We start from the raw sequence: 21409 nt of genomic DNA on the forward strand, positions 1-21409 counted from the left end.
TACCTTTATACCCTGGCAGTTTCTCAATGGAGATGTTGTGTAGATGTACCAAATTTAGGATGCTTTAAGACCATTTGGGTAATTGAAAGTTTGAGTACTGTTTTACAAATGGATTCAAATGAATTTTCCCTGTCAAAGGAGAAATTATATATTCTGCTGATTCCAGACTACAGAAGCTCTATCTAGTAAAAATCACCTCTTGAAGATGATGGAAATAAGGTAGCTGAAGAATGACTGTTTAAGTCTGAGCAGTTTTGTTGTCTTAAAATGACAATCCCCTCTGACTCAAAGTCCAGGGTCGTCAATGACTGTGACATATTGACTATGCGACATAGCAAATCAGAAAGCTCCCGTATAAAAAAAAGGGATCCCACCCAATGCATCTCACTTCCTCCTAGCCTCTGCCTACTTCGGAGGTAGTGGTAAGCATTGTCTGTTCATCTGACATATTAAGATGCCAGACACTATGTAAAGCATCATTTTCCATATTATTACAAAACAACACTTTAAACCATGACTAAAGAGACTCAACGAATAAAACAAAGAGCTGCTGTTTTTATGAGTAAGTTCATATTTAAGTTGTTATTCAGCACTGTCAACACTTTGTTCAACACTTTTATAAGCCATAGAATGCGTGTTCTCCCTACTTCCACTCACGCTACAACCAGCACTGCAGCTGCAATGAATGAGTATATCAAAGTGTTTCGATAAACTTGCGTTGTTATTATTAAGTCATGTCTAAAACCAAATCTGAGCGGTAGATCTAGGCTTGCATTTTGACTCAGAAAGTGATCTTGACTCAGAAAAGGTTGGTGACCACTGCTTTACAGCATCCAGGCATGATGCATTATGATGCAGCTGTAATGCATAGCAAGACTAGCATGTATGACCCCGTTATAATGTCGTATAATCATCTCATAATGAGTCGGACTAAATAACAGCCAGTTTGAGACAGTTGAAAATGTTATGCCTTGTTATAAGACATTTCAAAGCCTAGTAATGCTTATAACAAGTTATAATTATATAAGCATTATACCTGGATGCTTTAAAGACCCAGTCAAACATGCAACTTAACCCAACTTGATCAAATCATTGAACTTAAAATGAACTGTTGATATAGTGAAGGGTGAAAGAAATCGCCGTCTCGACACACAGGCAGAATTTCCCACGTACCCTCCAGAGAGAATCGGTAGAGCTCATTGGACAGGTTGTTCACCAGGTTTCCTGTGGGGCTGGTCCGGCGCAGGTGGTAGATCCTCTTGATCAGGTCGCTGATCACCTCGTTGACCACGTTTCCATACTGCACTGAGGCTTTGGGGTGCAGCATGCGCTTGTTCAGCACAGTCCTCAGCTTGTACCACTTCTCCCCTTCCCTGTCATGAAACATATACTGTATCAGGAACCATGCATGACACATACACAGCACATTCACAACAATTACATTGATGATACATTAATTAGTTGGTACATGTAGGAATTTAGGTAACTTTATATTGAATTCAAGCAGGATAAAATGGGATAAAGCTTTAATTTCAGCTGCTGTGTAATTTGCATACAGTATGTTACAATAGCGTATTACTCCTCTTACATAACCGGCTCATTTAAATGGCTTTACTGTTTTTGAGCATCCGGTTTGATTCACATGACTGGACTTTGACCTACAAAGCCACTCAGGGTGTTGTGCAGGTCTTGCAGCATTTGGAGTTCATGGAACACATAAGGAAATAATCAGAATGGCTGCACTGCTTTTCGATTTGAAGCATCTGTGTTGGTATGCATATGAAATCTCACTAAGATAGATGGCTGCTAAGTAAAATGGATGTAATCTCATACAGTTTGATGGTTCTAAAAGGACACTCCCAGGCAAACTGAGCTGTGTTAGTCTATAGTTCATGTTTCCTGCCTTGCACACATGCATGGTCTATGGAAATGTGTAATGCCAGCCTTTTTTGAATCACTGGATCTGTGACATATTCTTCATGACAGAGCACTATCACGTTTCAGGAGAAGACCCAGATGCAGACAGTGTTGAAGTAACAAAAGTTTATTACAAAACAGGGGGCAGGCAAAGACAGGTCAAGGGCAGGCAGAGGTCAGTAATCCAGATCAGAGTCCAAATTGTATAACATTTTATTTTATTTATAAGAAAGCTCAGGAAATATATCTAAGTTTTTTTTTCAACACATATTTAACCCCTTATTTTTGTTGGCACAAAACTACCTCCATATTTCCTTTAATTCCTTTGTATGGATTACCTTCAGACCAAAACGGAGAACACCATCATTTTTGTGAGAGTCACCCCTTTCCATAGGGTGGTAATAGGTTTGTAGGCCGTTCTGACGCTATAGACGTTTTCGTGAGAAGACCGATTTCAAGGATGTCTCGTGGTCTGACAAACACTGCTGTAGCTGATGCGGTGGATTTAGCCCATGCAAAAAATATATCTCTATCTTAAACTGACGGATTATGATGGGGATTTGTTTATTATGTTACTTAGATTGACGCACGGGTGAGTCAATAGACTTAAGGATTTTACATTTACATTTACGTCATTTAGCAGACGCTCTTATCCAGAGCGACTTACAAATTGGTGCATTCACCCTATAGCCAGTGGGATAACCACTTTACTATTGTTTTTTTGTTTTTTTTTTTGGGGGGGGGGGGGTTGGAGGATCACTTTATGCTATCCCAGGTATTCCTTAAAGAGGTGGGGTTTCAAATGTCTCCGGAAGGTGGTGAGTGACTCCGCTGTCCTGGCGTCGTGAGGGAGCTTGTTCCACCATTGGGGTGCCAGAGCAGCGAACAGTTTTGACTGGGCTGAGCGGGAACTATGCTTCCGCAGAGGAAGGGGAGCCAGCAGGCCAGAGGTGGATGAACGCAATGCCCTCGTTTGGGTGTAGGGACTGATCAGAGCCTGAAGGTACGGAGGTGCCGTTCCCCTCACAGCTCCATAGGCAAGCACCATGGTCTTGTAACGGATGCGAGCTTCAACTGGAAGCCAGTGGAGTGTGCGGAGGAGGGGGGTGACGTGAGAGAACTTGGGAAGGTTGAACACCAGACGGGCTGCGGCATTCTGGATGAGTTGTAGGGGTTTAATGGCACAGGCAGGGAGCCCAGCCAACAGCGAGTTGCAGTAATCCAGACGGGAGATGACCAGTGCCTGGATTAGGACCTGTGCCGCTTCCTGTGTAAGGCAGGGTCGTACTCTCCGAATGTTGTAGAGCATGAACCTGCAGGATCGGGTCACCGCCTTGATGTTAGCGGAGAACGACAGGGTGTTGTCCAGGGTCACGCCAAGGCTCTTCGCACTCTGGGAGGAGGACACAACGGAGTTGTCAACCGTGATGGCGAGATCATGGAACGGGCAGTCCTTCCCCGGGAGGAAGAGCAGCTCCGTCTTGCCAGGTTTCAGCTTGAGGTGGTGATCCGTCATCCATACTGATATGTCTGCCAGACATGCAGAGATGCGATTTGCCACCTGGTTATCAGAAGGGGGAAAGGAGAAGATTAGTTGTGTATCGTCAGCGTAGCAATGATAGGAGAGGCCATGTGAGGATATGACAGAGCCAAGTGACTTGGTGTATAGGGAGAAAAGGAGAGGGCCTAGAACTGAGCCCTGGGGGACACCAGTGGTGAGAGCATGTGGTGCGGAGACAGCTTCTCGCCACGCCACTTGGTAGGAGCAACCGGTCAGGTAGGACGCAATCCAGGAGTGAGCCGCGCCGGAGATGCCCAGCTCGGAGAGGGTGGAAAGGAGGATCTGATGGTTCACAGTATCAAAGGCAGCAGACAGGTCTAGAAGGACAAGAGCAGAGGAGAGAGAGTTAGCTTTAGCAGTGCGGAGAGCCTCCGTGACACAGAGAAGAGCAGTCTCAGTTGAATGACCAGTCCTGAAACCTGACTGGTTTGGATCAAGAAGGTCATTCTGAGAGAGATAGCAAGAGAGTTGGCTAAAGACGGCACACTCAATAGTTTTGGAAAGAAAAGAAAGAAGGGATACTGGTCTGTAGTTGTTGACATCAGTGGGATCGAGTGTTGGTTTTTTTGAGAAGGGGTGCAACTCTCGCTCTCTTGAAGACGGAAGGGACATAGCCAGCGGTCAAGGATGAGTTGATCAGCGAGGTGAGGTAGGGGAGAAGGTCACCGGAGATGGTCTGGAGAAGAGAGGAGGGGATGGGGTCAAGCGGGCAGGTTGTTGGGCGGCCTGCAGTCACAAGTCGCAAGATTTTATCTGGAGAGAGAGGGGAGAAAGAAGTCAAAGCATAGGGTAGGGCAGTGTGAGCAGGACCAGCAGTGTCATTAGACTTAACAAACGAGGATCGGATGTCGTCAACCTTCTTTTCAAAGTGGTTGACGAAGTCATCCACAGAGAGGGAGGAGGGGTGGGGGGGAGGATTCAGCAGTGAGGAGAATGTGGCAAAGAGCTTCCTAGGGTTAGAGGCAGATGCTTGGAATTTAGAGTGGTAGAAAGTGGCCTTAGCAGCAGAAACAGATGAAGAAAATGTAGAGAGGAGGGAGTGAAAAGATGCCAGGTCGGCAGGGAGTTTAGTTTTCTTCCATTTCCGCTCAGCTGCCCGGAGCTCTGTTCTGTGAGCTCGCAATGAGTCATCAAGCCACGGAGCTGGAGGGGAGGACCGAGCCGGCCGGGAGGATAGGGGACACAGGGAGTCAAAGGATGCAGAAAGGGAGGAGAGGAGGGTTGAGGAGGCAGAATCAGGAGATTGGAGGGAGAAGGATTGAGCAGAGGGAAGAGATGATAGGATGGAAGAGGAGAGTAGTGGGAGAGAGAGAGCGAAGGTTGCGGCGGCGCGTTACCATCTGTGTAGGGGTAGAGTGAGTAGTGTTGGAGGAGAGCGAGAGAGAAAAGGATACAAAGTAGTGGTCGGAGACATGGAGGGGAGTTGCAGTGAGATTAGTAGAAGAGCAACATCTAGTAAAGATGAAGTCAAGCGTATTGCCTGCCTTGTGAGTAGGGGGGGACGGTGAGAGGGTGAGGTCAAAAGAGGAGAGGAGTGGAAAGAAGGAGGCAGAGAGAAATGAGTCAAATGTAGACGTAGGGAGGTTGAAATCCCCCAAAACTGTGAGGGGTGAGCCATCCTCAGGAAAGGAACTTATCAAGGCGTCAAGCTCATTGATGAACTCTCCAAGGGAACCTGGAGGGCGATAGATGACAAGGATATTAAGCTTAAATGGGCTAGTGACTGTGACAGCGTGGAATTCAAATGAGGAGATAGACAGATGGGTTAGGGGAAAAATTGAGAATGACCACTTGGGAGAGATGAGGATTCCTGTGCCACCACCCCTCTGACCAGATGCTCTCGGGGTATGCGAGAACACATGGTCAGACGAGGAGAGAGCAGTAGGAGTAGCAGTGTTTTCAGTGGTAATCCATGTTTCCGTCAGCGCCAGGAAGTCGAGGGACTGGAGGGTAGCATAGGCTGGGATGAAGTCAGCCTTGTTGGCAGCAGAACGGCAGTTCCAGAGGCTGCCTGAGACCTGGAACCCCAGGTGTGTGGTGCGTGCAGGGACCACCAGGTTAGAGAGGCAGCAGCCACGCGGTGTGAGGCGTTTGTGTAGCCTGTGCGGAGAGGAGAGAACAGGGATAGGCAGAGGCATAGTTGACAGGCTGTAGCAGATGGCTACAATAATGCAGAGGAGATCGGAATGAAATGAACTAAACATCTGGGAAAGGAGAGAGCAGGGCCTCCCTCACCAAAAAAATATAACTCTCCCAACTTCCACCTCAGAAACTATAATTGTTTCACTGAACCACCCGAATAAAACTCTCCCAACTTCCACTTTAGAAATTAGAATTGTTGTAAACTACAGCGGTTCAATGTTTCAAGGAATAGACTCAACTTACTTTATTCAGCTAACTAACTATGACGCCATAGCTAACTAGCATGCTAGCATCCAATAACACATAGTTTAGCACCAATACTTGGTTACAACAAACTACCAATAGTGTGTTAACACACTAAACAGATTCGTGTCCGTGTCTAGTTCTTTCATAACGCAGCAATAATTAAACGTTGGCTAGCTAGCACAAAGATATTGTATTTAGCTACTACAGTACAGCTAGCTGGTAGTGTTGGCTAAGTAGCAATGGCTGCTGTGTTGACTTTGTTTGAAAAACGGCGTCGCTGCGAACGAATGTAGCTGGCTAAAAGGATATTGTATTTAGTTGCTACCGTTGCTAATAGCTACTCGCCAGCTAGTCCAGGAGGTGAGTTAGCTAGCTAGCTTCGTGCTACACCCGGCACCGCCGAATACAAAAGTAACCTACAATAACTACATACAACAACTACCCACAACAACCCACGATGCCTAGCTACAATACCCAACTACAATCTAAATACATAGTTTAAGCCTTACTCGACAAAGCCCAAGCTATGCATAAAGCCAAACTTACCCGACGCCAGCTGTCTGGGTGGTTTTCTGCAATCAGTAGCTGTAATTAAGTACACTAGCTACTAACTACCTAACGTTAATGCTTCAGATAATGAGGTTAGAAAAACAGCTGAATGGTAGGTAGCTAGCTGGCTTAATTACAGGTACTCTTAAGCGTGAAATAACATTGGAAACAACTATCCACCGTTGCTAAAAGTTACCAGTAGCTACCCGCTAGGTTAGCTAGCCTCGTGCTTCGCCGGGCTCACTCGAATACAATACTTACCTACAATAATTACCTATAATTACCTACAATAACTACCTAAATAAACTACCTACAACATCTAACTACAATACCTACCTACCTACAATCTAAATACATGGTTTAAGCTTTACTCAACACCATATAAGAAGCCAAGCTTACCTCCTGCTAGAGAAAACACAACCTCACCCGACGTGTCTAGCTACACACAATAGCCTATGTCACTCTGGTTGTTGGAGCTTCATCAATGTTTATTTGTAAGTAAATCTGGCTTTCATAACAGCCAGTGCTTACCCAGCCACCGACCTCACTGCATCACTGAGTGTGATTATAAGACGTACTATGTATGTACAGTATATTCTAACATGACTGCTTTCCCCTTCCCACTGCTATGTCCCTCTCTTATGTGATCTCATTACTGCCCACCAACAGAGGGCATCCCTGGGCCTTACTCAGTGAAGGGGCCGTAGCCAATGCCCCTCAGGTCCCGGTACTCCGTCCAGAGGGACATGTCTCCTCGGCTGGGGAACCTCTCGTCCTTCCTAAGCAGCTCCTCCAGTAGCTCCACACTGTTGAGAGCAATGGAGTTAAAGCTGCCCGTGCCCATTTTGTACATGGGGCCGTACAGCTGTTTGTCATGCACCTGAGAGGGAGGGAGGGAGGGAGGGAGGGAGAGAGAGAGAGAGAGATTTTATAAAACTTTTATTTTATACTCAAGTGTTAACACACATAATGGCACACTGCCTTTTCAGAAATGAAACAACAAATGTAATTCCTAAATAAAAATTTAAAATAAATTAAATACAAATACAAAAAAGCATATATATACATTCAACTCATTTCATCAACAAAAAATAGTTTCCCCTCCTCCACAAAACAAACCGCTCCTTCGTAAACCCACTTCTCCTCAAACAATGGGAGATCTTTTACAGCCGAGAAGAACTCAAAATCCACTTTTATTCTCGCTTTCACTAATCCTTTAAAAATACATCTTACATCCTGCCCATATCCCGTGTCTATCTTATGTTTCCTACTCAGAAAAATTGACATCTTAGCTTGTTCCAAAATAAAATTGATCAGTTTACATTTTATTTTCTGTTGCTTACTATATTGAAACCCCCAAATAAAAACAGTGTTATTGAAAATCTCCCCTACAGCTTTAAACAAAGACTCCAGCATTTCTACAAGAGAGGCTTTATCCTCTCACACTCCATAAAACAGTGAAAAACTGTTTCTCTTATATTACAAAAAGGACATCCATCTCCAACATCTGAGTTCATAACAGATACAAAAGCATTAACTGTAAGGATGCCATGCAAAACCCTCCATTGCATATCACCAGTACCCTTTTGTAACAGAGGCTTGTACAGTGCTCTCCATGCTGTCTTTACCTTGTCATCAATGCCCAATTTTACCCTCCATGGAGTGTATTTTCTATTTTTCAATGTATCTTTATTCAACACCTTGACACACCCCCTATATAAGTCTTTCCCATTCACCTCATCCAAACCCACCTCTTCCAACCCTCTCAAATCCAGTAATAACGCCTTTCTTTCTGACTCTGGGATATTGGATGTAATCCCTAGTCTTGGAAATGAGACGTTTTCATCTTGTACCTTCTTCTTGTGACTATTAAGCATACCCCACTCTTCTGCTGACAGAGCCTTCCTGCAGCTTCCCAGCAGTTGTCCGACAATCCTTTCCGACCTCACCCCCAAATGTTCAGCCCCCCGTCTTCCATCCATTAAGGTGGGCCCAGCCATGGCCATTAACTGTTAAGGTGATGATTTTGCCCTTCACCAGAATCTTGGAGAAATGTGGAACAGCTGCAGTTGTACAATCCAGTCTTGCCCCAGACACCAGAGGTTCCTCCAACAGCCAATGCACTGACTCCGCTGAAGTGTGTCTGGACACCTTCATTATGCTCCACACCCTAAGAAGGCCTCTGTAAAATGGAGGTACTCTCTCCCTAGAAATCTGGCTACTATCAACCAAAAATAAAGCCTTCTTTAAACCTAATCCCCCAACCTGCTGTAATAACAGACCTGCCACTCCTCTCCAATCCACATTTTCCGGTCCATTAAGCAACCTTTGAATAAACTGAAACCGGAAAGCAGCAGCCCTACTAGCAAGATGTACAAGACCTTGTCCCCCCTCCTCTTTTGACAAATACAAAACACTTTGTGGAACCCAATGATATTTATCCCCAAATAAATCTACAATAATCGCCTGTATCTTAGCCAGAAGGCCAGATGGTGGCTCTAAAACTGACAACCGATGCCACAGTGCAGAGGCAATCACATTGTTAACTATAATAGTGCGCCCCCTGTATGACATACAAGATAACAACCAACGCCATCTCCTCATCCTCCCTTCTACCATTACAACCACCCCAATCCAAAAATTTTCCATTGTCCCCTTATCTCCTAGGTACACTCCAAGATACTTAAAACCTCCCTTACACCATTCCAGCCCCCCTGGCAAAGCCATGATCCCTCCAGACCATTCTCCAATCTGTAAAGCACAACTTTTTTCCCAATTTACCTTTGCAGAGGATATTCCCCTAAAACGATCAACCATTAGACTCAAACTATCCACCTCCGCTTGATTTTTCACTAAAATAACTACATCATCAGCATAGGCTGAGAGACAAATAGGAGGAATATCCCCTGAAAGGTACACCCCTTCAATGCAACTTCTAATACTATTTAGTAGTGGCTCTATAGCAATGGCATATAACATTCCCGACAAAGAACATCCCTGCCTAATACCTCTACACACTTTAAAAGGAGCACTCAAGCCACCGTTAACTTTCAACACACTTTCAATGTCACCATATATCACCCTTATCATGGCAATAAAACCAGAGCTGAAACCAAACGCCTCAAAAGTGTGCCATAAGTATTGATGTTCAACTCTGTCAAATGCCTTTTCCTGATCAATTGAAATTAGACCAGCATCCAACCCAATAGCCCTAGAGACGTCCAGAAAATCCTGAATCTGAGAAATGTTATCCCGTATCTGCCTGCCGGGAACACAGTAGGACTGGTCCGTATGATTTGCCCCATCACCTCCCTCAGCTTGTTGGGCAAAGCCTTTGACAGGATCTTATAATCAGTGCACAATAAAGCCACCAGCCTCCAGTTCTTCACCTCCCTGGGGTCACCCTTTTTTGGCAGTAGGGTGAGGACAGCCCTTCTGCAGCTTATCGGTAGTAACCCTCTGGTCTATCATTACCTACTGCTAGCCAATCCTCTCCCAACATAGCCCAAAAAGACTTACAAAAGTAAATGGGAAGCTCATCAATGCCTGGTGCCCTTCCATTTTCCACGCCTTTTAATGCAGCGTATAGCTCCTGCAAAGACAATGGTTGCTCTAGCTCAACCTGAGCTTCTGCAGCCACCTGTGGGAGCCCATCAAGGAACTGCTGTGTCACTGTTATATCCTCTTTGTACTCACACTTGTAGAGCTCAGCATAGAACTCTACTGCCCTCTTTCTAATTTCACTAGGGCTAGTGAGCTCCTGTCCAACAGCTGATTTGAGGCTATGAATAAATCTTCTTTGTCCACTTTTGCTCTAAACCAAAGAAAAATGTGGATGAGGCATCCATTTCAGAGATTCCCTGAAACGTACTTCTCACCAATGCCCCCTGTGCTCTGATACCCAGCAGGTCTGCCAATGCAGCTTTTTTCCTCTTGAGGGCCTGAGTATGTGGTCTCAACCAACGTCAGGAGTTCCGCTATTTCAGACTCTAGGGCTTTCATTGATCTGGTGATGCCTTTGGTGACGTTCCTCGTGTATTGATTACAGAATTGTTGAATCTGGATTTTCCCTATATCCCACCACTGTTGAAGGGATACAAAACTGGCCTTTTGAGACCTCCACCTCTCCCAGAAAAAACTAAAACATTTCCTGAAGTGAGCATCACTCAATAAAGTTATATTAAAATGCCAGTATGCGCTTTTGGGTTTTACAGCGTTAATGAACACCACCTCTGTTATTAAACAATGATCAGAAAATCCCACTGGGGTTATCACACTTGATTTACAGACCTGAGATTGATGCTCAAAACAATCAAACCTATCTAACCTGGCCATAGAGATGGTGTTCTCTCTCACGTTGGCCCAGGTGTACTGTCTCGTGCCTCCATGTTTACTCCGCCAAATATCACACAGTTCATGTGTTACAATGAAGCATTTTTAAAAAGTCCTTGAGGCTATATGAGGTTCTTTGTGATTTCTATCTAAATCACTGACTGTGCAGTTAAAATCCCCAGCAATAAATAAATAATCTTCAGTATTACATTTCTCAATGGTATTTGATAATGTCCCTAAAAAAACATACCCTCTCAACTGCCACCACTGGGGCATATAGATTGATCAGACACATAGTGATATTTTCATACCTCGCTCTAACTTTTAATAACCTCCCCTCAACTACCTCTTCAACCTCTTCAACCTTCAACTTTTAATAACCTCCCCTCAACTACCTCTTCAACCTTCAAACTTTTTGAGTTTCTATGACTACACACCACTTTTATTAACGTCTCTCGCCCCATTTACGTTTAAAGAAATCTTTAAACTGCTCATGGATGAAGAAAAGAAATACAGAGGAAGACAGAAACCACAGAGTTAAGGCTGCGACTGAACTCTTTCATTTCCTTTAGAATTTACATCACTTATCACTCTTGTAACCACTTTCTTGAGTCTAGCAATTTCAGAGCTTGTCTAACCTCCCCCTGTTATTTTTGACATCAGAAACTTAATTTACTTAAACTTAAAACAATTCACTTTCAGGAAAAAAATCTGTTACATTATAATTCTGAATATATTTCTTCCCTTTTGTCAAATTCAGAAATTAACATACATACCTCCCTTCCACCCCATTTCTCTCACTACTTTGTTGTGACGCGTCAGATGACTCACTCTCGCTATCCTCCCCAGAAGAAATTCCACTATCTCTACAACCTGTTTATCCTCAACTGATTTATCAATCTCTACCTTCCTCTTAGAATTAGACCCTTCACCACCCCTTAAATTCTTCCTCTTACTCCTCCGTACTTTGAAAACAGCTGCTTCCTTTTCCATTATTTCAATCTCCTCTTGACCTCCAATTTCATTTTCCCGCACCACCTCAGCGACCGCAGTCGCAATCTCACCGACTGTTTCCCCTCCCTCTTTTTTCTGATCTACCACAATTGCCCCCGTAGCCACACTGCTTTCCTTTCCTACTTTTCTGCCCACCTTCTCCCTTCCCCTGCACCCTTAGAATGTTCATCCCTTCGCGGCGGTGCATTAGCTGCACCAGCACTAGAGCTGCTACCAGGCTCTGCGCTCTCGGGACAATAACGTACCAAATGTCCCTCTCTTCCACAGCCAAAGCATTTCATTGATTCAGTAGAAGCTTAGAAGACATAATAAAATCCATCAATCTTAAAACTGAATGCTAAATAAATTCAGTTCATCAGTGTCCTTCTTTAAAATCATACGCACTTGTCTCCTATGAGACACAACATGTTTCAGCAAAGGAGATTTGCATCCAAAAAGAACCTTCTTTCTTGTAGATACAAGTTGACCATGAAGGGATAACTCTCGCTCCAACACTTCATCTCTAACAAATGGTGGCACGTTAGAAAGTATAACTTTCTTCGCCGGATTCATAAGAGGAAATACCGACGGCTGTGTCTCCCGCAACACAACACCACTCTCAACTATGGTATTCACCTCTTCAATGCAATCTAAGAATATCACTACAGCGCTATTCATCCTTGAGGCTGATTTTATGCTATCATACCCAATGATAGCACCCACTGCCAAGCTACATTGAACACCCTGCTGCAGCAGGAATCTTTACTCCATGCTGCCTACTAAGTTTTTCAAACTCCAAACCTCCGCGAGTGGCCATTGCAACCAACCCCAGCCGCTGGTTGTGCCCTCGAGAAAAATAACCTCAACGATCCCACCACCCCTATACGTGCTTAGTGATAGTTAGATATAAGTTATCTTGTCTATCTGCCTACTTTGTTGTACACACATTTCTAAACATATCTACCATTCAGTCTTTTCCACATTGTTCTGTAACTGAAAAGCTGGATTGATATTAGGAAATGGCGTCAACAAATCGTTCGATCATGCATTCTGGTACAATACATTTAAACAGCTATCCTTTTCTAATCCCTCCTGTGTCAATGGATATTGTATTTCCAGTGCCAGACAGCTCTTGGAGAAGGTAAACAATACTGCATGTCAGCAGAGACTGCCTGTTTTACTTAAATTGCACTCCTCTGGGGGTTACTGTGGCAACAAATGTATTGAACAGCCTGCAGGGTTAAATCCATTGTCTCTGTGGGTCAGCTGTGGCTAAACACAAAAGCTAACCCTGACTGACACAGATCTCATGTTTCAACTTGTTAGTAAGTAACAGAGAGGTATCAGTAAGGTATTGGAAATTTACAGTACCCAAAACATACAGGGGTAAATATTCCCAGCCAGCCACCTTGAGTACCATAGAAAACATAGAGAGCTCACTTAGACAACACACATTTCAATTTTTCCTGTACCTGTAGCTCATGTAGACGCTTGTAGTAGCCTTTGACAAACATTCTGTACAACATCTCCCGGTATTTGATCCTGGGGAGGTCATCCTCAGTCTGAATCTTACCCTGGGAGGTGGACGGTAGGGCGACTGAGGGAGAAGGGGGTGCCTCCTGCCCCCCGTGGTGTAGAGCAGAGCCGGAGCCAGGGCAGTAGGGAACGGCAGGAGCCAGCGGCCACTCCTCTGCACCATACTCTGGGCCAGACAGAAGGCCATGATGGGAGCAGTACGAGGAATGTCTTAAAACACAGGGCTCCTGTTTCACCAGTGAGATTGTGGAGGGGCCATATCACTGGAAAACAGGAAGAGGAATAGAAGGAATGTCCCCTTGTTGAAGAGAAGCCCTACAGGAAGTAATGCTTACTTGGAACATAAAGGAACAGAAGGCCTAAACGCTTAAATGGAGAATGTGTTGACAAAATAAAAATCTCACATAAAAAAACTGATAAGGGAATCTGGCCAGTCATGTTCTGGAGTGACTTTAATTTGCTGTTCAAATAGAAAATACAAAGAACTTATAAATGTAATTTTGAAATAAAAAGTGACACTCAATAATATCAACATGTAAAATGTAATAGTTTTTTCATAGCATTTTACCTTTTGCACCTTTTTCATTAAAGGTATACTGTAGTTCAGGAAAAAGTAATACAGGTGTTACAGGTCCCAATTTTGGGACTGGTGCAGCAGACAATAGTTTCTGTACCGCAGGATAAATGATGAAGCAGGAGAACGTGGCTTCTCTTTCAAAGGGTCTCTCAATTATTATATTCAACATTTTCTCAAGGGCAAATTGTATTTTTCTGTCTTTTCAGTTACAACATTAAATTCTCTAAACCCTTAGGATATTGGCAGGAGTGTCTTTTGGAGTGGTATGGTGATGTTTGGGAATGGTCAACCCCCGACAGCTGCTGGAGTGTACGGAACAGCTCATTCTCAAACTCCCGACCCTGATCATGATGCAGTTTCGAGGGGTATCCAAATCGGGGTAAGAAGTCATTAAAGATACGCTCTGCTGCAGTCCATCCGGACTTGTTCTTTGTCGGGTAAGCTTGAGCAAATCTTGTAAAATGATCAACCACCACCAGAATGTACTCATAATCTCCTCGGCTGGTCTCCAGATGTAAGTATTCAATACAGACGAGCTCCAGGGGTGAGCTAGACGTGATGGTACCCATAGGTGCTCACACATGCATGGTGGGTTTCTTCTGCTTTATGCACAGACATTTACTTGTGACATAGTCTCTACAACCTGTTTATCCTCAACTGATTTATCAATCTCTACCTTCCTCTTAGAATTAGACCCTTCACCACCCCTTAAATTCTTCCTCTTACTCCTCCGTACTTTGAAAACAGCTGCTTCCTTTTCCATTATTTCAATCTCCTCTTGACCTCCAATTTCATTTTCCCGCACCACCTCAGCGACCGCAGTCGCAATCTCACCGACTGTTTCCCCTCCCTCTTTTTTCTGATCTACCACAATTGCCCCCGTAGCCACACTGCTTTCCTTTCCTACTTTTCTGCCCACCTTCTCCCTTCCCCTGCACCCTTAGAATGTTCATCCCTTCGCGGCGGTGCATTAGCTGCACCAGCACTAGAGCTGCTACCAGGCTCTGCGCTCTCGGGACAATAACGTACCAAATGTCCCTCTCTTCCACAGCCAAAGCATTTCATTGATTCAGTAGAAGCTTAGAAGACATAATAAAATCCATCAATCTTAAAACTGAATGCTAAATAAATTCAGTTCATCAGTGTCCTTCTTTAAAATCATACGCACTTGTCTCCTATGAGACACAACATGTTTCAGCAAAGGAGATTTGCATCCAAAAAGAACCTTCTTTCTTGTAGATACAAGTTGACCATGAAGGGATAACTCTCGCTCCAACACTTCATCTCTAACAAATGGTGGCACGTTAGAAAGTATAACTTTCTTCGCCGGATTCATAAGAGGAAATACCGACGGCTGTGTCTCCCGCAACACAACACCACTCTCAACTATGGTATTCACCTCTTCAATGCAATCTAAGAATATCACTACAGCGCTATTCATCCTTGAGGCTGATTTTATGCTATCATACCCAATGATAGCACCCACTGCCAAGCTACATTGAACACCCTGCTGCAGCAGGAATCTTTACTCCATGCTGCCTACTAAGTTTTTCAAACTCCAAACCTCCGCGAGTGGCCATTGCAACCAACCCCAGCCGCTGGTTGTGCCCTCGAGAAAAATAACCTCAACGATCCCACCACCCCTATACGTGCTTAGTGATAGTTAGATATAAGTTATCTTGTCTATCTGCCTACTTTGTTGTACACACATTTCTAAACATATCTACCATTCAGTCTTTTCCACATTGTTCTGTAACTGAAAAGCTGGATTGATATTAGGAAATGGCGTCAACAAATCGTTCGTCATGCATTCTGGTACAATACATTTAAACAGCTATCCTTTTCTAATCCCTCCTGTGTCAATGGATATTGTATTTCCAGTGCCAGACAGCTCTTGGAGAAGGTAAACAATACTGCATGTCAGCAGAGACTGCCTGTTTTACTTAAATTGCACTCCTCTGGGGGTTACTGTGGCAACAAATGTATTGAACAGCCTGCAGGGTTAAATCCATTGTCTCTGTGGGTCAGCTGTGGCTAAACACAAAAGCTAACCCTGACTGACACAGATCTCATGTTTCAACTTGTTAGTAAGTAACAGAGAGGTATCAGTAAGGTATTGGAAATTTACAGTACCCAAAACATACAGGGGTAAATATTCCCAGCCAGCCACCTTGAGTACCATAGAAAACATAGAGAGCTCACTTAGACAACACACATTTCAATTTTTCCTGTACCTGTAGCTCATGTAGACGCTTGTAGTAGCCTTTGACAAACATTCTGTACAACATCTCCCGGTATTTGATCCTGGGGAGGTCATCCTCAGTCTGAATCTTACCCTGGGAGGTGGACGGTAGGGCGACTGAGGGAGAAGGGGTGCCTCCTGCCCCCGTGGTGTAGAGCAGAGCCGGAGCCAGGGCAGTAGGGAACGGCAGGAGCCAGCGGCCACTCCTCTGCACCATACTCTGGGCCAGACAGAAGGCCATGATGGGAGCAGTACGAGGAATGTCTTAAAACACAGGGCTCCTGTTTCACCAGTGAGATTGTGGAGGGGCCATATCACTGGAAAACAGGAAGAGGAATAGAAGGAATGTCCCCTTGTTGAAGAGAAGCCCTACAGGAAGTAATGCTTACTTGGAACATAAAGGAACAGAAGGCCTAAACGCTTAAATGGAGAATGTGTTGACAAAATAAAAATCTCACATAAAAAAAACTGATAAGGGAATCTGGCCAGTCATGTTCTGGAGTGACTTTAATTTGCTGTTCAAATAGAAAATACAAAGAACTTATAAATGTAATTTTGAAATAAAAAGTGACACTCAATAATATCAACATGTAAAATGTAATAGTTTTTTCATAGCATTTTACCTTTTGCACCTTTTTCATTAAAGGTATACTGTAGTTCAGGAAAAAGTAATACAGGTGTTACAGGTCCCAATTTTGGGACTGGTGCAGCAGACAATAGTTTCTGTACCGCAGGATAAATGATGAAGCAGGAGAACGTGGCTTCTCTTTCAAAGGGTCTCTCAATTATTATATTCAACATTTTCTCAAGGGCAAATTGTATTTTTCTGTCTTTTCAGTTACAACATTAAATTCTCTAAACCCTTAGGATATTGGCAGGAGTGTCTTTTTGGAGTGGTATGGTGATGTTTGGGAATGGTCAACCCCCGACAGCTGCTGGAGTGTACGGAACAGCTCATTCTCAAACTCCCGACCCTGATCATGATGCAGTTTCGAGGGGTATCCAAATCGGGGTAAGAAGTCATTAAAGATACGCTCTGCTGCAGTCCATCCGGACTTGTTCTTTGTCGGGTAAGCTTGAGCAAATCTTGTAAAATGATCAACCACCACCAGAATGTACTCATAATCTCCTCGGCTGGTCTCCAGATGTAAGTATTCAATACAGACGAGCTCCAGGGGTGAGCTAGACGTGATGGTACCCATAGGTGCTCACACATGCATGGTGGGTTTCTTCTGCTTTATGCACAGACATTTACTTGTGACATAGTTCTCGATTTCCTTCTTCATATATGGCAAGTAGAACCTCTCTCTAGCAAGGTGGAGTACTCTTTCGGTACCAACGTGTCCCATGTCTTCATGGAGATGTTTAAGGGCTGCTGGTCTGTACTTTACAGGAAGGACAAGCTGTTGTCTCTCGTTGGTCCGTCTATATAGGAGCCCGTTCTCCAGGTGCAGTTTGCTCCACTTGTAGAACATCTTCCTTGTGAACCCGTTCACCGCTTTTTTGATTTCATCGGTAACTACTGTAGCATTCTCCTTAAACTTTACAATCTCTCCAATGGTTGGGTCTTCACGTTGTGCTTTGCCCAGCTCGTCATGACCTATCATTGGCAGAAGTGCACTGGGCTGTTGACTGGAGTCTACGGAGGAGATGTGGAGGGCAGCGATCCACATCCTTCCTCTGGGCCGATTGGCCCCCTTCCCAAGTTGTACGCACAACGTCCTGTGACAGCTCCTCAGTGCATTCTGTCACATATTGGTTGATGTCCATGGGGATACGAGACAATGTACCCACTTCTATATTTATCTTTCCAGGCCTGTACTTAATGTTGAACTGGAAATCTGACAGTTCTCCAACCCAGTGGTGGCCGACAGCATTAAGCTTTGCGGTGCTCATGACGTAGGTTAGGGGGTTGTTATCTGTATAAATGGTGAAGTGCTGGGTATAGAATAGGTAGTCCCTAAACTTTTCACACACTGCCCATTTTAGAGCAAGGAACTCAAGCTTCCCACTGTGCAAATTGTAGTTCCTCTCAGCTGGTGTCAATGTTCTTGATCCATACCCGATGACTCTCAACTTCCCATCCTGCTGCTGATAAAGGACGGCTCCAAGGCCCTTCTCTGAAGCGTCGGTATGCAGTACGAGTGGTAAGTAAAAGTTAAGGTATGCCAACAGAGATGGGTTCACAAGCATGTCAACGAGTCGTTCAAGTGTGCTCTGGTGTTCGCCTGTCCAGTCCACAGGGGTCCTGGAGGACAGCTGGGGGCCTTTGTGTTACAGGAGGGGGTCGCAGTTCCGGAGCGACCCTTAGGCACCTCCTCACTCACAGTCTGGACTAATCATGATCCTATTGGTGTCACCTGTGTCTACCTGTTCATCTATGTATTTATGCCCTCACTTCCCTGTGTTCCCTTGCTCAGTTTTCTCTGCTAGTTTCTCGATGCCAAGCAGTACGAATCAGTGTCTGATCGCGAGACGTATGTACAGGTACATGACAAGTGTTCTCCCTGTTTCAGTCGTAGTTAGTATTTCGTATTTTTGCTGTCAGCCTGTTTTTGGAGACCAATTTGCTCTTCCTTTATTTTATCGTGACAAGTCCGTTATTTTGTATCCTGGCTTTGGGACCACCAGTAAAGATCCTAGTTTCACCATCTCTGCCTACTGCCTACTGTCTATCCTGCACCGCACCTGGGTCACACCTCACACCAACCCTTACACAGCACCCCTTTAAAAATCAAAAAAATATACAGTACCGTTCAAAAGTTTGGACACACCTACTCATTCAAGGGTTGTTCTTAATTTTTTTAAACTATTTTTTACATTGTAGAATAACAGTGAAGACATCAAAACTATGAAATAACACATATGGAATCATGTAATAAAAATATATTTTATATTTGAGATTCTTCAAATAACCACCCTTTGCCTTGATGACAGCTTTGCACACTCTTGGCATTCTCTCAACCAGCTTCACCTGGAATGCTTTTCCAACAGTCTTGAAGGAATTCCCACATATGCTGAGCACTTGTTGACTGCTTTTCCTTCACTCTGCATTCCGACTCATCCCAAACCATCTCAATTGGGTTAAGGTCGAGGGATTGTGGAGGCCAGGTCATCTGATGCAGCACTCCATCACTCTCCTGCCTGGTCAAATAGCCCTTACACAGCCTGGAGGTGTGTTGGGTCATCATCCTGTTGAAAAACAAATGATAGTCCCACTAAGCCCAAACCAGATGGGATGGCGTATCGCTGCAGAATGCTGTGGTAGCCATGCTGGTTAAGTGTGCCTTGAATTCTAAATGAATCACAGACAGTGTCACCAGCAAAGCAACCCCCACACCATAACACCTCCTCCTCCATGCTTTACGGTGGGAACTACAAATGCGGAGATCATCCGTTCACCCACATCGCGTCTCACAGAGACACAGCGGTTTGAACCAAAAATCTCAAATTTGGACTCCAGACGAAAGGACACATTTCCACCAGTCTAATGTCCATTGCTCGTGTTTCTTGGCCCAAGCAGGTCTCTTATTCTTATTGGTGTCCTTTAGTAGTGGTTTCTTTGCAGCAATTCAACCATGAAGGCCTGATTCACACAGTTCCCTCCAAACAGTTGATGTTGAGATGTGTCTGTTACTTGAACTCTGTGAAGCATTTATTTGGGCTGCAATTTCTGAGGCTGGTAACTCTAATGAACTTATCCTCTGCAGCAGAGGTAACTCTGGGTCTTCCATTCCTGTGGCAGTCCTCATGAGAGCCAGTTTCATCATAGCGCTTGATGGTTTTTGCGACTGCACTTGAAGAAACTTTCAAAGTTCTTGAAATTGTCCGTATTGACTAACATTCATGTCTTAAAGTAATGATGGACTGTCGTTTCTCTTTGCTTATTTGAGCTGTTCTTGCCATAATATAGAATTGGTCCTTTACCAAATAAGGCTATCTTCTGTATACCCCCCCTACCTTGTCACAACACAACTGATTGGCTCAAAGGCATTAAGATGGAAATAAATTCCACAAATTAACTGTTAAGAAGGCACACCTGTTAATTGAAATGCATTCCAGGTGACTACCTCATGAAGCTGGTTGAGAGTGTCAAGAGTGTGCAAAGCTGTCATCAAGGCAAAGGGTGGCTATTTAAAATATATTTAGATTTGTTTAACACTTTTTTGGTTACTACATGATTCCATATGTGTTATTTCGTAGTTTTGATATCTTCGCTATTATTCTACAATGTAGAAAATAGTAAAAATAAAGAAAAACCCTTGAATGAGTAGGTGTGTCCAAACTTTTGACTGGTAGTATATATACAATGGGGGAAAAAAGTATTTAGTCAGCCACCAATTGTGCAAGTTCTCCCACTTAAAAAGATGAGAGAGGCCTGTAATTTTAATCATAGGTACACGTCAACTATGGCAGACAAATTGAGAAAAACAAATCCAGAAAATCACATTGTAGGAATTTTAATGAATTTATTTGCAAATTATGGTGGAAAATAAGTATTTGGTCACCTACAAACAAGCAAGATTTCTGGCTCTCACAGACCTGTAACTTCTTCTTTAAGAGGCTCCTCTGTCCTCCACTCGTTACCTGTATTAATGGCACCTGTTTGAACTTGTTATCAGTATAAAAGACACCTGTCCACAACCTCAAACAGTCACACTCCAAACTCCACTATGGCCAAGACCAAAGAGCTGTCAAAGGACACCAGAAACAAAATTGTAGACCTGCACCAGGCTGGGAAGACTGAATCTGCAATAGGTAAGCAGCTTGGTTTGAAGAAATCAACTGTGGGAGCAATTATTAGGAAATGGAAGACATACAAGACCACTGATAATCTCCCTCGATCTGGGGCTCCACGCAAGATCTCACCCCGTGGGGTCAAAATGATCATAAGAACGGTGAGCAAAAATCACAGAACCACATGGGGGGACCTAGTGAATGACCTGCAGAGAGCTGGGACCAAAGTAACAAAGCCTACCATCAGTAACACACTACGCCGCCAGGGACTCAAATCCTGCAGTGCCAGATGTGTCCCCCTGCTTAAGCCAGTACATGTCCAGGCCCGTCTGAAGTTTGCTAGAGTGCATTTGGATGATCCAGAAGAGGATTGGGAGAATGTCATATGGTCAGATGAAACCTAAATATAACTTTTTGGTAAAAACTCAACTCGTCGTGTTTGGAGGACAAAGAATGCTGAGTTGCATCCAAAGAACACCATACCTACTGTGAAGCATGGGGGGTGGAAACATCATGCTTTGGGGCTGTTTTTTCTGCAAAGGGACCAGGACGACTGATCCGTGTAAAGGAAAGAATG

At 44.1% G+C, this 21409-nt stretch overlaps 1 protein-coding gene across 1 annotated transcript in view; it reads right to left on the bottom strand.

The window, feature by feature from the left end:
- LOC121548322 (sterol 26-hydroxylase, mitochondrial-like) overlaps nt 1–16336 on the bottom strand; it is a 28902-nt gene extending 12566 nt beyond the window's left edge. Inside the window, exons 1-3 of the mRNA XM_041859757.1 lie at nt 16088–16336; nt 7105–7295; nt 1174–1373 (exon numbers count right to left, since the gene is read on the bottom strand). Coding sequence (XP_041715691.1) covers nt 1174–1373; nt 7105–7295; nt 16088–16336 — 640 coding nt within the window. The remainder of the gene's footprint in view (nt 1–1173; nt 1374–7104; nt 7296–16087) is intronic.
- Between the last annotated feature and the right edge of the window lie 5073 nt (nt 16337–21409).

The sequence above is a fragment of the Coregonus clupeaformis genome, chromosome 4, assembly GCF_020615455.1.
Source record: "Coregonus clupeaformis isolate EN_2021a chromosome 4, ASM2061545v1, whole genome shotgun sequence".
NCBI lineage: Eukaryota > Metazoa > Chordata > Actinopteri > Salmoniformes > Salmonidae > Coregonus > Coregonus clupeaformis.